Below are 15,677 nucleotides of genomic sequence, written 5' to 3'. Positions count from 1 at the left end.
AGACCAGCATTGCATCGCTCCCCAAATGATGGGATTGTGTAAAAAAAAAAAAGTTTTTTCCCCCATGAAAGTGACCTCTTCGTACTGCCGTTTCTGCCATTGCATTAACGTCAACCACCGTTCCTGGTATCAATGGAATTTAGTGAATCTGAATAAAGTCATAATCTGAATAATCTATTTTAAAAAAGGAAATCACACTAAACATGCATATTGGGCTGCGGTTAATTAATACTCTACTTTGCATACTTACATCAGAGGGACAAGGAGGATGTGAAACAGCTTAGAAGTGCTGACCCAGTCACAAGAACTGTCCCCAAATCTGTCGTGGTTTGTGGGATCCCATTTCTGCTGACTGGAGTCGCTCCTTACTGGGGATGAGAGGCTGCAGGTGTCTGGTCTCCCATCAGTCCTCCGTTTGCTCCTCCTGGTACGTAGTCACAGAGATGGCACTGTAGGGATCCAGCACAGTATGAGCACAACGGACGATGGTCGCCAACAAGAAGAAGCAGAGGAGGAAGAAAAAGAAGAGGGCAAAACCGAGGTCCACGTCCACGTCGAGCTTGGCCACGGGAAGGAGAGGAGGGTCCATAGCGAGGAGATCAACAAACTCCAAAAAGGAGTCTTTCAAAAGGATTTGACCTTCATCGCATCACTGCTCTTCCCCTGATGACTTTTCCTGGCAGTTTCAGATCTTCAGAGGCTTTGCTATGCTCACACAACCATGGAGCGTCATCCTTCCCTTCTCTTCTCCTCCGTCTTAATGCTTCTTCCTCCCGGTCTTGACACCTGCGGCCCTCCTCCCAAAGGTAAGACGGCTTGGCGGACATGCGTAGCCCCGTTTGGCACCCGTGTCCTTCATGTATAGTTGATAAGGAGTTTGGTAACAATCAGGCCGTTCCTGAGATTAGGACACCACCCAGGCATCTCCCCAGGAGGCCACAGCTTCACGGGGAGTGACACAACAAGAGTCACATGATCTCTGGTCAGCACAAGATACGGACACGAGACCAAGCTGCACACAAGGTTTTAAAACTCCCAACTAAATCTGAAGTGAAACTTTAAGTGCTGAGCCAGTGTTGTCACTTCTTTTCACATTATGAAGCATTATGCATCACATTATGATGCAGGAAAAACAAACAAACGAGCACAGATTGGCCTAAAGGTAGAAAAAGAAAAAGAAACGAAAGGGGTTGCAGAGGAGAAAGAGGATATGACGCTGGAGTGGCAATCCACTTGAGAGGGGTTGGAAACTGATCCTGGCCCCAAAAAAATGCAGATTGCTTGTACTCTGATGTCACAGACAGAGACACACACATGAGTAAAGAGTAAAGTGACTCCATGCAAATAACGGGTTTGGCTCCAAAAGGCCGACGAGGAGTCTGCATGTGTTGCACACCACAGACACAGGATTTTACAGGCCGTCGCCCAGGCGGAACCCAAACGGGGCACATCAGACACCGTAAACCAGCCGGACGTCGCTCAAAGCTTTCATTCTATCCATTCTCACCCCCGGGCTGTGAAAGAGATGGAAACTGATCCCAGGAGACACTTCACAGATCGGCGTCTTCACCAACACGCAGAAAGAGGAAAGAAAATGGATACGGGCCTTTTGGGTTCTTCAGTGAATAAAAGAACTTCAAACAAGGAAGTCGGTCCATGTGTGGACGTCACTGAAACACACGTGACTTGTGTCCACAGCGCTCACTTTAAAAACAACCACCAGGAACACACTCTCACCAGAACAACTTCATATTTGACAATATAACAATTTATTACAAAAAAAACAAACAAACCGTTTTTCATTTAAAATTTCATATACAGTATATTTATATCTATATATCTGTGTTTCTAAGTGTGGAAAAAAAAAAAAAAAGCTGGATATATAGCGACAGGTTGAGCTTTAACAAAAACAATTCACCAACATACCCTTTCCTGGAAGATAAAATAACAATTATCTACATGGGTTTACATACAATTACACAATCTCGCATGACAAATATGTCAACAGTACAAACACACAAACTGAAAAAAAGGGGTCAAGTTTGAATTCCACATATTAAACAAGTTATTTCATAAAGGCTTTCATCCCATGATGGTCTTCTATAATGCTGCGACAAAGAGAGGAAAAAAAAAACAAAAAAAAGTCCAGTTGGCAAATATTCAGTTTTCACCAAAATGTCACATAAGAGGACAAACACTGAAAAGAATTCAGACGTTCTCACTTAGATCACATATATATATATTTTTTTTAGCTCTGTTGATTCCATTTAAATCCTGAATACCCTGATCAAACCATAAAAAACACCAATCAGAGGGAGGCGGACACTTCTAAAGAAATACTTGGAAAACACAACAGGTAAATCAACATTTTCTACCATATCTCCCCACTTTAAAATAATTACAAAAAAAGAAAAAAAAAAAAAGAAACATCTGAATAAAGAATGGCTTTAAAAGTACACAATACCTGCTTGTTAATTATTGCTGCACGTTCTTATACACTTTTACAAAAGGTGTACAAAAAGCCAACCAGCGCAATGAGGACGGCAGAGAGAAGCAGATGAAGCAAGGCAGAAACCACGCGACCTTCAGCTGAGAACGATACTGGATGGATCCACTTCACGATACATACACACGTGCATTCCATTTATATGTGGGCAAAGAAAAAAGAAAAAAAAATTAAATACAAGATTCTATGTGTCCGGCGGGCACCTTGAACAGCACGTAGCCACCGTTTTGTAGAAGCGCGTGATTCAATAGAGACGTAAAAAAACAACGGAACTGCTAAAATCTATATGTGAAGCCACGTAAAGCAGAAGAAGGGAGCAGCTCAGACATGCAGAGGATGTAGAACAGAGACGGCGGGGCGTTTAAAAAGAAAAAGAAAGAAAAAAAAAAAAGCAACTGAAGCTGTAGATCCCTGCAATTTCCCGACAGTTTAAGTCGCGGCCTGGAGAGACGACTCCACGCGCTAAAGGGCCGAACAACAAGATACACTCTTCATCGATGCCTGAGAAAAAAAACCCCCACAAACGTGTCGGAATAAAAAGGTCTTTGTGCGCGAGTTTAGTTGCTGTGTTTGCCCGAGTGGTGCCGAGTGTTTGTGTGCAGCCTATTCAAGTTGTGGTCATGTGATTGTGCACTCAATATATATTTATTTATATATTCCATATATCACATATCTACAATATAGGTTATTGAGCTTTGGGCAGTACTAGCTAGAAAATCTCCCTACGTCGGCCAGAACATGGTCATAATGATGAGCTTTTCATCAGTAAGCAAACCGTTTCCTCCCACGTTGGGGTCCAGAGTGAGAGCGGTCTCTCCGTCTGCGACTGAAGCCGAGCAAAGCAAGGGAAGCGCGCGACTCTCAGGAGCAGGAAGAACACGGGGTGAAGATCAGACACTGCGAGGGTCCGGAGGTGAAGGCAGCAGAGGAGCGGGTCACTCGTTAAACGGCGGGTACAAGGGAATCTCAAAGTCATCGCTGTTGAAGCTGGCGGGCTGATCCAGCATCGACAAAACGTCCTGAATCGGAGGAAAGAGACGGACGGGTTTATTTCACCGCTCGCAAGGGCGCGTGTGACACACAGCGTGTATTCCAAGGAGGAAAAGGAAACAAAACTTTTCACAGTCATGCAAACTACGGAAGAGTATTAGGGCCAGTGAAGAGAGAAAACAAAGTTGAAAATCAAAGTGAAGAATTCCCCCCCCCCCCACAGGGAGACATCACTCCATCACTCATTTGTCTATGGATGTTAAATCACTTAATTCTGACTACATGGGGTTGCTTACTGCTTATGGACATGTGATTTCACACAGCATTTCCTTGACTGACATTAACACATTTAATAAACACCCCAGGATCCGTGCCTTTGTCCTTCTAACTCGACGAACTTCCGCGTCGGAACAAAGCTACAACTGTGTCTTATAGTCCTAATGATGACGACTGCACTGTGTTTAGGAGCCAAATCCTGTTCTGAAGCATCTTTTCACCACTTCATTAAGCCGCCTGCAATGCATTTTGAGGCAGCCACATGCGCTGGCATGTGGATGGATGGACTTTGTAAAAAAATAAAATAAAATAAATTGTCAGTGGGGAAAAAAAAAAATTCTACTTTGATTTTCGACTTTTTCTGAAGTGCATGAAGGTTTTTTCTTTTTTCTTCAGTGGCCCCAATACGCTTCTGTATGCAAACACTGGTTTAACCTTAATGGCAGTGGGACAAACCTTTACAAGGATTTTATCATTTATTTTTATCCTTAATCTGATAAAAGAAATAGAAGACCAAAACTGTTCTATCCTCCAGACAATCATGAGTCACTGACCGTTATAAAATTGACATTTTTGTTGCAGAACACAAAAACGGTTTTGCTTTCATTTTTTTCCTTCAATCGTCATGAACTGATGTTTCACTACATTCCATTATCTGCCGTTTCAGCAAGATCTTTTTCTGACGAGTTTGTGGTTGTTGCTAGGCAACAGAATAACTGGGTTCAGTTCAAGTTGTCTGGGTGTGTGGTATGAAGGTGTATGTGTTTTCTCTTGTATATAGGTATATGTTAATGAATATGCGTCACCCCCTTCAAATAGAAAGAAATCCAAATGTATGAGAGAGAGAGCAGTGTGACTCACTGGAAACATGTCTTGCTGGTGGCCCTGAGCATGCGGATGCTGCTCAGCATTGCTCTGCGAGTGCTGCTGGCCCTGCCACTGGGGCCACACTGCCTCCGCAGCTCGGGAGGGGAACTGTGCGCCGGACTGGGAACCATCTGGGGAATGGTACAGAGGAAGAGTGAGACCCTGCATCAACACGGCTCAAAGAAATGTCACACGTGTGTAAAAAAAACCAAACAAACAAAAAAACAAAAAACCCAACAACCTACCATACGTATTATTGATGTTGGCTCGAGCGTTCATCTGTGGGTAGTTGGCTCCACTGGTGGCGGAGGGAGCAGCTCCTGTTGGCATCTGGCCAAACGAGTTGGAGGATCCGCCCCCAAACCCTCCCATGGGAGGAAATGGTGGCGACATGGTTTTGGCTGCTTGAGGAGCGACCTGCTGCTGGACACAACAAAAGACTCGCATTTAAAACCACTAAAACATGTAAACAACTCAACCTAAACCCGACTCTGTTACACGTCAAATATTGGTACTTTTCCAAGAAAAACAACTTTTCATTCCAAAAAAAACCACCCTGCACCTTGAGCTCTTCATTAGCGTCAATCCTAAAGTGCGTGTGCATTTCCCAACAAAACGAAGTGACAGTGAAAGTCGACATGAAAAGCTGCCAGATTGTCTCACCTGGTTATTGAACTGTGGTCTGACTCCAGCACCAGCTCCCTGCCAGCCCCCTGCTGGCCCTCCGTGGAGGGGGCTGCTGGTGCTGGAGGAGGGAATGGACTGTGGCGCTCCGTTCTGCCGAGACATCTGAGCCAGCATCTGCCCTGCGGAGTGAGCAGGCTGGGCCATCTGTGGAGTCATACTGACCGGTCTGCAGGGGGGGAGGGACCAGAGTGAGAGATACCTTATACACACACAATGTGAAAACTGTGTTGCACATTTAAAAAAAAGGAAAAAATAAATAAACAAAAATAAAAATTGGAGGTTTAGCAGACAAACGTGGACTTGAGAGTTCATTCCGACACGAACAGAATTTTTGTCAGGCTGCATCTGCAGCCACTTAAATCCTTTGTTCTTCAGTATCCTTCATGTGGATTATATGTGGCTTTCCCACAAGCTGTTGTACATTATTCAATACAACATAGAGACATGCAAACGAGTCGGTTATATAAACCGGTTAGTTCAGTTCTTTCAACGGCAAAAATTCACAGGAAAATATACTTCAGCTCGTCATCCACTTTTGTGAGCTGCAAATATCAGTTATCCTCAAACGACAACAATCTACTTATATCAGAAAAAAAATAAATAAAAAAGACAAGAAAATGTGACATATGATAGAAATGACAATAAAATTGAGCCTCATTTTTATTCACATTACCTAAAGTACCTAAATAAACCAGTACTACCTCTTATTATGGAGGCATGTGGATTTATTCAAACTTCAATCTTTAATATCCAGCCATTATTCAATATGACTGTTTTGACATTACCAACACGCTTGTGTCACACAGTGAAAGCCTGTCAGTGTCGTCAGGATACGAGGACAACATGACATTTAGCATCAGGTTGATCATGAAAAAGCTTCTTACCTGTAGGTCTCGGTGGGATGCGGTGCAGGGAAGTTGTTGGCTGGCGCATAGATCTGTGTGGCTGGAGTGGAGGTGGAGGGCATGGCCTTGGCCTGATCTGGCCCTTGGTACAGTGAAGGGTAGAGCTCTGGCTTCTCCATGCTCTTGCTGTGGTCCGGTCCTGCAGCAGTCACCGGCTGCACGGGCATCTAAAGACCATCAGAAGCACGAGTAACAAATCAATCCAACACGCAGCGAAAATACAGAACCAACTCCGCTCCGTCGTACCGAACTAAAAAGTTCAACAGCCTATAATCATGGATTCACTTTCAGGCTCCAGTGCAGCTAAATTCAAGATTTCGAGCTGATGTCAAGTCAAGTTTGGTAAATGAAGGACGATAATGAGACGAGACGTGGCTTAAAACTCTTCGGAGGAACAAACTGAACACATGTGGCAAATCAAGACTATTAAGAAGCTTTGTGAACAATTTTAACTTGATTTCTTTTGTATGCATTGCACATTTTCAATCAAGCTGAAACAATTACTTGATTTAATGATCCGGCAAATTAGTGGGCAAAACTAAATGGTTTCAAACCTCTAAAATGCAAACAAGTCTTTTAGTTGAAACTAATTGCAGGATCCAAACGACCTTTTGTCTTATTGAAAACAGAGTTAATTATCACAAATCTATAATGGTGATTTGCTGAAAGTCTCCAGAATAATTTCATTTATCCAATTTCAAAGCTTCTACGATTAACAAATGAAGAGCAACAGAGGACAGATGTGTGTACCAGCGTTGACACACATGGAGAGAATACTTACTGAGCAATAACAGACTGGGATAATCAGTACTACATTGAGTAAACGTGCAAATAATGCTGACAGCCTGATGACGGATGGAGGTCAACGTCCACTACTTTGACCCAAAGAAGTAAACAAACACGTCCAGTCGTTTCTCCACTCCAGTGTTTATATGAAGCTTGGTGTGTTTTAGGTCTTTGCTTCTAAATATTTACCAAGTTCGCCGATGCAAAAGTGGTTAGACCTTAATAGGCTGACATTGAAAAGTTACTTTGGGGAAAAGTGTTTTTAGTGAGTATAATTAAAGTATAAGGAAGTACAAGAGAGACTAAAAAATACAAAATAAAAAGTGCAGTTTCATTGCATCATGAGCACTTTGTTCTCTGTATCTCTGGCATGATAATTAGTATGAAATTGTCCTTCAGATAAAACAAAAAAGCTCATTCAATACCAATAGTGCGTGCAGACTTTGGCTTATTGTTATTGGATATTTAATGTGTAACATTTTTTTAAAATAAATGCATCTTGGATCAAGACAGAGGATCTCGTATGAACACAATATGATTTTATACGTTTAGGCATTACAGTCATGTCGCAACAACAAATATCAGACCAAACACGACGGCCGCCTGTCTCATTAACCCAGTGCGCTTTGCTGACATTATCTTGTTTTCCTTCAAGACTGTCAGTACAATGTTATGTAGTTCCACTTGTTCCTGTGTGCGCTTTTCCAATGTTGCAGCCATTTCCAAAGAATTAAGTATACATGAAATTCCACCTCTTATGGGGCTGAACACATTTCACTGAAGGATTAAACGTACAATAAGACAATGGATTCTTGGTCTCAATAACTTGACTTGACTTGTAAGAAGACAGAGGCAAATCCAGTTTTGAGAATCCAGTTCTTGTTACACAAACATGAAGGCATCTCTCATTGTCTTTACTTTTCTAATAACTCATGGAACTTTCACCAGGTGTTTTAGGTACTTGAAACACAAACGGCAGGATGTTGTGATATTGGAGCTCTGTCAACATTCTGCCGTTTTCCTGGTAAGTAAACAATCTCTGGCTAAAGAATCATGTCAGTCATGAAGACCAAGGCACCAAAACCGTGGGGAATAATACAAAAGGTGGATTCCTGCAGCCTCACCTGTGACATTGGGATTGGTCCGGCCTCATACAGGCCGTCTCTCGTTCCTCCTCCACCTCCTCCTCCCTCCAGGTCGGCCTGCTGCTGCTGCTGCAGCTGCCTGAAAGAGCAAAGGTGATGGGTGATGAGTGTTGATTTGGAGTCAGCCTAAAAATAACCTCATTTCCATTTTCACGCCCTCCGATGTCGAGAGAAATCCCAAACACCTGCTGACAAAACGGCACTCAGCCCGCCACCGATCACCATGGCAACATAATGAAAGAGCGAGGAAGAAAAGTCTATTACATACAGACCACTGACTACACCACCTATGTTAAAAGTCTGATTTTCTACTATGACATGTGATACCAGCCATGAGAATAGAAAGAGGAGACATGCTCTTTTCCAAAACTACAGAAATGAAGGAAGAATCACCAGAGCGAGAAATGACAAAAAAAAAAACCCAGAAGGACTACAGCTTTCTAGACACAGTGAAGTCTCCCGTGAAGAAGCAGCTCTTGCTCTCCCATGCAGGGGGAGGACAGGCAGTACAGGCCTCACCTGATGGCTATCTGCCCCGGGCTGAGCACTACAGGAGGGCCATTTGGGCTCACCTGACCCAGGGAGGGGGGCATCGAAGCCCCCGGGGAGGAGATGGGAGTGAGGGGGTCCTGAGTCGAGTTTCTATTGCCCAACAATCATTGGCGGGCGCAGAGGAGAAGTGTTGGGAGAGATTGATCAGTGTGCGGGTTTATAAAAGAGGTTGTTGTCGGGGTGGAAGAGGAACTGGGGTCGAAGATAATTGGTGAGCTTTCAGACAGAGGAATGTTTCACAAGAGTCCATTTCAAGATGTCAATGGTTCCATTATGCACTGCATTGGATTGTGTAATGGTGCTCGGCGTGTGACTCACTTGACATTGACGTTGGTACAGATGATGTACTCGATCTCCTCCGAAAACGGGTTCTGGAAGGTAAAAGAGCTCGTCCTCATCCAGATCCATTCCCTCGACTTGGAGCGGAATCGAAACATCACGGACAAAACCTGACCCTTCAGCTTCACCACCTGAGGACACACACGTACACAATGCTCTCACGACCGCTGAGCAGAGGGTTGACATGTACACATACTGAAAAGAGATCACGTTTCATAGATACAACAGTGTAACAGCTGAGGCTTGGCGGGGCAAACAGACGGCAGTCAGAGTGGAAGCAGCTTCCCTACAGCTCAAACTCAACATGTCATAATCTCTCTAGTTGTACATTAAAGCCTGTGAGGGTTGTGCTCATTTGAAGTGTGGAGAAATATGGTACAAAAAGCACTTTGTGGGAAGACAATGTATACCATCTGATGCCACTCAATTGGTGGCTTCGTCACTTAAGTTGTCAAATGAAAACCGTGTTTCAGAAAAGTCCTTTCTTTTGATTTCTGCACCTCGCTCCTCAACTCAAGCAAAAATTTTAAGTGTAGTTGGATTGATTCTATACAGTAAATTGCACCAAACCGCTTTGACCATTCCATCACTGATCAGAGTGTCAATGGCGTTACGGAAATACATCTTTGTGATTTGCAGACGTACGTTTCACATCACTGATGTATAATAAACCAAACCATACTTTAAACGGTAAATGAATGCCCTCCTCGCCTCGAACACAAGAGGTAATGTCTTTAAAAAGCAGCTCATTTTCCTCAGCCCACCTGTTGGAAGCTGTCCCTCAGTAATCCCACCTCTTCAGGATGAGCAAGCTCCAGAATATTCTTCCCCAATAATTCCTGTAAGACAAAAAAAGGAGAAAATAAACAAACTTAATGAAGACGTATCTAATGGGTTTTAGCACAAGGAGCTGGGGTTCGGAGCGGTATTTACCTGGGGCTGATATCCAACAGCAGCCAGGCATCGGTGGTCTACAAAGGTGAACATGCCCTGGCAGTTATGGCGGGAGATGAACTCCACTGGAACACTGATGCTGTTGAGATCAGTTTCACCTGGACAACAAGTAACCTGGACAAAGAGAAAATTAAACACGAGTCATGTTTCCTGAATCTAATTGAAGGTCCACTCACAAGTTACGAAAGGCCATCGTTTAAGGATTTTGAAACTCGGTGTATACAGTGCATGTTATAAAGTATTAGAGACGTTTCTGCATGCTGCCTTTTATGTGCAACGAGTTTCCCACAAAGTGAGAATAAGTGATTAAATTTTTTTCCAAAGCAAATGCCACACACTCACATCCTTAAATTCACTCATAAAACCTCCATCATACCTGTAATCTTCCAATGGCAACGAGACAGTAGCGACTCCCCTGATTACTGTCTGCTTCATCATCTGTTAGCGATACTCCTGGAACACAACACAAGTTCAGATTTTCAAGTGAAACAAATGGCAGTGAGCGTAAAAACCCCAAAAGGTGCTCCGTTTACCTGCAGGGGGCCAGGACTTGATGTACCCGGTACAATGGACTACAACGTACTGGGGCTCCCCCTCCTTGGCGGCACCCAAACCATTCCTGAAGTGAAGATAGAAACTACATGACTGTGCCTGAAATGACTTATTTAAACACATTTTTGCAATGTCCGTTCAATTTGAAAAAGTATGCAAGAAGTAATTCCTGTTACCTGTTTCTGTTTCTGAGAAAGTTCAATCTATTCATTGACAGCGGTTCCACTGGACATGTGCCACACCTGCAAGCGTAGAGAAACCTCCACATTGGCGACTGCATCAATAGGAATACTGTCAGTTAAACAGACACCGCTTTGAGGAGTCTGACCTCATTCTGCAGATGAAGGACCGACGGGCTCCGGTACTCATTCTAGCCGACGACTGTTGGCTCTCTTTCTTCACGGTTCCAGTCTTCAAGTCCAACATCCTCCCTATTGAAAGCAAACTGAGCCTAAATGCGTTGTTCCCTCGTACATAAATATAAACATGCTTTCTCATCACGGTGTTTTTCTGTCTGTGTCAGTCGTGTGTGTTTTATACCAGTGTTGTTGTTCTCTGCAGTGGACAGCTGCTCCCTGAGCTTCTCTTTGTCGTCTGGGTGGAGCTGATCATAAAGGGAGGAGCCCAGCCATTCAGGCTGGGCCTGGTTGAGGACGGGTGTCAGGGAGTCCGAGACGTAAACAATCCGGCCAGTTTCACATGATACCACAAACAAGAAGCCGTCGGCTGCGTCGAGGATCAGGTGCTTTAGCTCCTGTGGAGACGGAGCATCAAAGAGTTGTCATCGAGGACTGGAGATCAGGAGTACAACTCATCTATAAATAGCCCAAAATTACAGTGCTTTGTTTTCTAACGCGACCCATTCTTCCAGAAATACAATAGCCCGTTTCCTTTAGTCTGTTTTTGTTCTCTTCACCACTACACAGCAACAGAAAGTGACACAGGGAGGCTCACTTGCAGTCACTTTAACACATGTTTACAGGCTGACAAGGGCTTGGAGGAAATACCAATAGAATAAGATGTTGAACAACAAATATGCTTTCAGTGAAGCTCCATGTTATCCCCACTGTACTGCGTGGTTGTCTCAGCAGCAAATGTTCTAATCAGATTCCTTTGAACTGCAGTTGCTCATACCTGGTCAGTGAGAAAAGAAGGTTTATATGACCCATCAGCGTTGGTAGTGCCGTTCCCTCGCAGAGACTTCATATGAGAAACGGCCATTCGCAGGATGGTGAGTTTGTCCGGTTTCCGTGCCAGTGCACTGCACGTGGGCACCATGTCTGACAACTCTGTGATGTAGGCGGTCATCTTGTTCCGCCGCCGCCTCTCAATCTCACTGTGGTTCTCCCTGAGTGAGGAAGCAAGGTAGGCAGAGGAGGAGAGGAAAGGAGGGATCGATATGGGGGAGACGGATGGAAAGGTGGACAACATGAAGTAGAGTTTACGGTTAATGTCACAATGTTATGTTCCCAACCAGGAAGAAGAAGAAATGGGAGTAGGTGAGAAGCAATAGAAGCTAAAATAATAATATGTAGTCAATGATCTGTAAAAATGAAAGTGAAAAAGCAAGAGACCCTGGACTGTCATGGCCAGTTTGTATGAGAAAAGAGAGCCAGTGCAGAAAGAGAAAGGCCTTTCAGTTTTCCTGAGAGCGGGAGACAAAACGAGACAGAGAGGACAGTTGCTCAAGAGGAAGGGATTACAAGAGTGAAAGAAGTCCCTCACTCACACAAACAGCATAGCAGTTAGTGACATCCAACACAGTGGTGGGTTGAGGAGGGAAAAAAAAAAAAAAAAACTGGCTGCCTTTGGCAATGAAGCATAACAATCTGACAGGCACCAAAAACAAACAGGAACAGCGGCCAAAAACACTGGTAGTCTGTGCTGTCAAAATGATGATGTGCTGGGAATCCCAGCAGGACAGGATAGGATTCGATAAGTGCATTCAATGTCGATGTGGACGCAAGCAGGAGAGGGAGCCTTCCCTCATGTGCTACAGGCCATACCTGGCTAGTTTTTCCTTATCTGCAAAACTCTGATCGTCTTCGAAAAACCTGGAAATAAAACCAACCCACTAAAACCACAGGCCCAAAAAGTCTACAAAAATAAAGTAAGGAACTAAAAAAAAAAGAGGGAAAAAAATGTTTCACCTAAGAAAAAAGGAGAGCAGCTGAGAGATAACCACGGCAGGGTTTTTATTGGAGCCCTATACCCCCTGACCAATGTGCTTCTCTAATTTACCCTCCTACCTTGCAAAGCGCTCCTTGTCATTGTTGGAGCCTGGTGCATCGTCATCACATCTGTGGAAAGTCCAAGAAACAACTTATCTCAGCAGCTCAAACAAATCAAACTGTCTGTCATGGTCGCTCATCTTGCTTTATGCAATACAATAACAACAACAACAACTACTACCTGAATAACTTGCTTCCATCATCATCATCATCATCATCATCAAAGTCTGGCCTGCAAATTGAAGGAGAAGGGCACAAGATCACTTTAATGGAATTACTGCCAAAAGGCTATGAATGGCAACTAGAGCTGCAACAAATGGTTACTGGTAAACAACACTGGTCTTTGACATAATCAGACCTGGAATAACATCATGGCAAGTGTCCTTTTAGAGCTGGGTGCAAGACAAATGCAATCACACCACGCCACTGTTTGAGAATCATGTGTCTGATCATATGGATTGCCAAGCATGAATGCAAACACCCATTGAGTCCAGCTCTAAAAGCAGAAGCATCGCAGACTATCAAAGGGGAAATGCGAATATTGACCAACGACTTAATGAATACACATGCAATCTGACGAATACACGGGTTTAAAATGCATCAATAGGAGTGGCATTTCAAAAATAACAGAACAACTCAAGCCAAGTGCATTATCTCGAATGACAGAGGATGTGTTGTTATGTACTTATGAACAGAAAGCCAAATCAGTGCAGGACATGTGACAATCACTTACGCAGCTGGTCTTTTACTGGTCCCTTTGGGTACAACTGCCCCTCCACCCGCTTGGGTCCCACTTGCCCCCATACCCAGATTTGGGTCTGGTAAGTCTATTAATAACACAGTAAGAGAGAGACGCAATGTAGCACAGATGACAGGTGATTTCCTTTCGTGCTTCCAGCACGAACAAAAAAACCCAACAAAAAAGCGAAACCATTGACTGTAACATGCATTTAGAGGACACATGTGGTACATTAAAGCTCACTTATTACCCCCCAAAAAACACCACTCTCCCTTCCTGACTGGACAGCTTAGACTAACTTTAAAGCTGCACGTAGCAGACATACACCTACGTTGTTGTGCACATTAGCCAATAGTTCTAGCGACAGCAGCAACTTGACACTCGGCCACGTTACACAATTAGTTCCCCCGGTCCCGCAGTGTTTGTGAAATAAATACCAAGACGAACATTTATTAACCACGCAAGTGTATAAAGACTGAGAGCTCGCTAGTATGTTAACAAAACGACCGTTTAGGCAGCGAGCAGCGAGCTGAAGCTAAGCTATTAGCTCCCGCTGTCACGCTATCGGCAGGACGGTGTTTCGCTAAAGGGGGAAAAAAACACACAAAAAAAAGCTCATAACTGACTAACAACTGCACATAAAGATGAGTTTAAACGGTCACATTCACTTGCACGTCGCCTTACCTGGATTTGAAGAAGACATGTCCGTGTTGAATAACATAAACAAATAACTTCAGCTGCGCTTAAAAAAAAAAAAGAAAAAATCCTCCTCCTCCGCCTCCCCCCCTGTGCTAGCGACGTAGCTCACAGCTATCCAGCCGATCTCCACGGGAGCGCTGGTTTAATGTGTATGATAAACACACCGAGCCATGACTAACACTACCCCAGACAGGCGGCTTGAACGGCGGCTTAAAATATCATCCTGTCTCCCTTCACAGAGCGCTTCCTTCCCCCCTCACCCCGTTTAAAACACCCCCCTGTCTAATTAAGATGGCGTTTCAGGGCCAGCGGCGGCAGCTGCGGTGTCATCTGTCCTCCTCCTCCCATTGGGCGACACGCGGCCGGAGACACATGACGTCACGTGTTGGGAAATCCACGGTGCTCCCCGCCCCGCCCCGCCCAGAGAGAGGCGGGACCTGCAGGCGTACAAAACAAACCTCAGTGCGGCGCGACTGAGGTGAGACGGCACGCGTCGTGACCGTGGACTGTACTACCAGTCTATCTATCTATCTATCTATCTATGTGGTAAACCTTTTCATGATTGCAATTAAGTTTCTATCCTCTCCTGTGAGTTATTAGTTATGACTGGTGAATGGAAAAATATTGAGCATTTATTAGTCACTCTATCAAGCCTGTCAGTTTCAATTAGTTTTGTTTTGTCATGCCAAATGCAATTACTTGACAAAGTAACTCTTGGATTCCCCACAATAGTCTGTGTTAGTGTGTCCTGTCTTAATAACGTGCACATGGCTGTATTATTATTGCAGTGTTCAGAGCTGTCAGCTCTGTGAGGGTCAGTCTGCAAGCTGCACAAAACACATCCCAAGACCAGACCCGAACTGGGAGGGGGGGGGTCTTCCACGCTATGAAGCTCCCAATATAGAAAAGAATTTCCATGTTGTTGTTTTTTTTTTTTAAAGAATTTCCCTCTGGGATTAATAACACATTCATGTTTCTATTTCAACTTTATTTAATTCCAATCACATTTGGTGTTCATGATTTTTCAGTGTTACTCCAGCAGTGGGAACTGCAGCACTGGGATCTTATCAGATGATTTAAAAGGTAAAATTTTTTTTAATTTGTTACCAGCTTGGGGGTCTGGGCAGTTGCCCATCTTTCCTATCCCGTTGCATCTTGTCCTATCCTGTCCATAAAGCAAGAAAACCAAACTTCTGATGGGGTTTTTTTTTCTCCTGGCGTTACCATTGCAGACATAATGAAGACACAAGAAACAAGTTCAGAGTTCGTTCTCTGTGATTCACAATCTTTGCTTTTATCATTAATAACAATACTTAAAGGAAAAAAAAATATCAACATAAAAAAAAAAATAACACTGTAATAAGGACACAGCTTTTTCTTCTGTGTCACTGGGGAAGAGAGGTTTGCTGGTTGGTCAGGGTTAGTGATAAAAGAAGATGACTGTGGAAT

The 15,677-nt window shown here is 43.8% G+C and overlaps 1 protein-coding gene across 4 annotated transcripts; it reads right to left on the bottom strand.

Annotated features, from left to right (window-relative positions):
• Nucleotides 1-1,756: 1,756 nt before the first annotated feature.
• Nucleotides 1,757-14,437, bottom strand: arnt (aryl hydrocarbon receptor nuclear translocator). Of its 4 annotated transcripts, none has more exons than XM_080501390.1 (20): nucleotides 14,214-14,437; nucleotides 13,524-13,617; nucleotides 12,972-13,022; nucleotides 12,809-12,859; nucleotides 11,694-11,907; nucleotides 11,100-11,313; nucleotides 10,888-10,990; nucleotides 10,736-10,801; nucleotides 10,541-10,626; nucleotides 10,384-10,460; nucleotides 9,987-10,121; nucleotides 9,818-9,892; nucleotides 9,033-9,184; nucleotides 8,682-8,804; nucleotides 8,142-8,241; nucleotides 6,211-6,398; nucleotides 5,303-5,492; nucleotides 4,885-5,062; nucleotides 4,634-4,770; nucleotides 1,757-3,525 (listed from the first exon to the last, which is right to left on the bottom strand). In XM_080501390.1, exons 1-20 carry the CDS (start codon nucleotides 14,248-14,250, stop codon nucleotides 3,442-3,444), a joined length of 2,355 nt encoding a protein of 784 aa, XP_080357516.1. In that variant the 5' UTR covers nucleotides 14,251-14,437; the 3' UTR covers nucleotides 1,757-3,441. The 4 variants fall into 4 exon arrangements, with proteins under 4 accessions (XP_080357516.1, XP_080357517.1, XP_080357518.1 ...); XM_080501391.1 differs by having other exon boundaries at nucleotides 4,885-5,059; XM_080501392.1 differs by lacking the exon at nucleotides 8,682-8,804.
• Between the last annotated feature and the right edge of the window lie 1,240 nt (nucleotides 14,438-15,677).

The sequence above is a fragment of the Blennius ocellaris genome, assembly GCF_963422515.1.
Source record: "Blennius ocellaris genome assembly, chromosome: 8".
NCBI classification, from domain to species: Eukaryota; Metazoa; Chordata; class Actinopteri; order Blenniiformes; family Blenniidae; genus Blennius; species Blennius ocellaris.
Note: the sequence above shows the minus strand (reverse complement) of the source record. Positions and strands in the feature narration are given on the sequence as shown.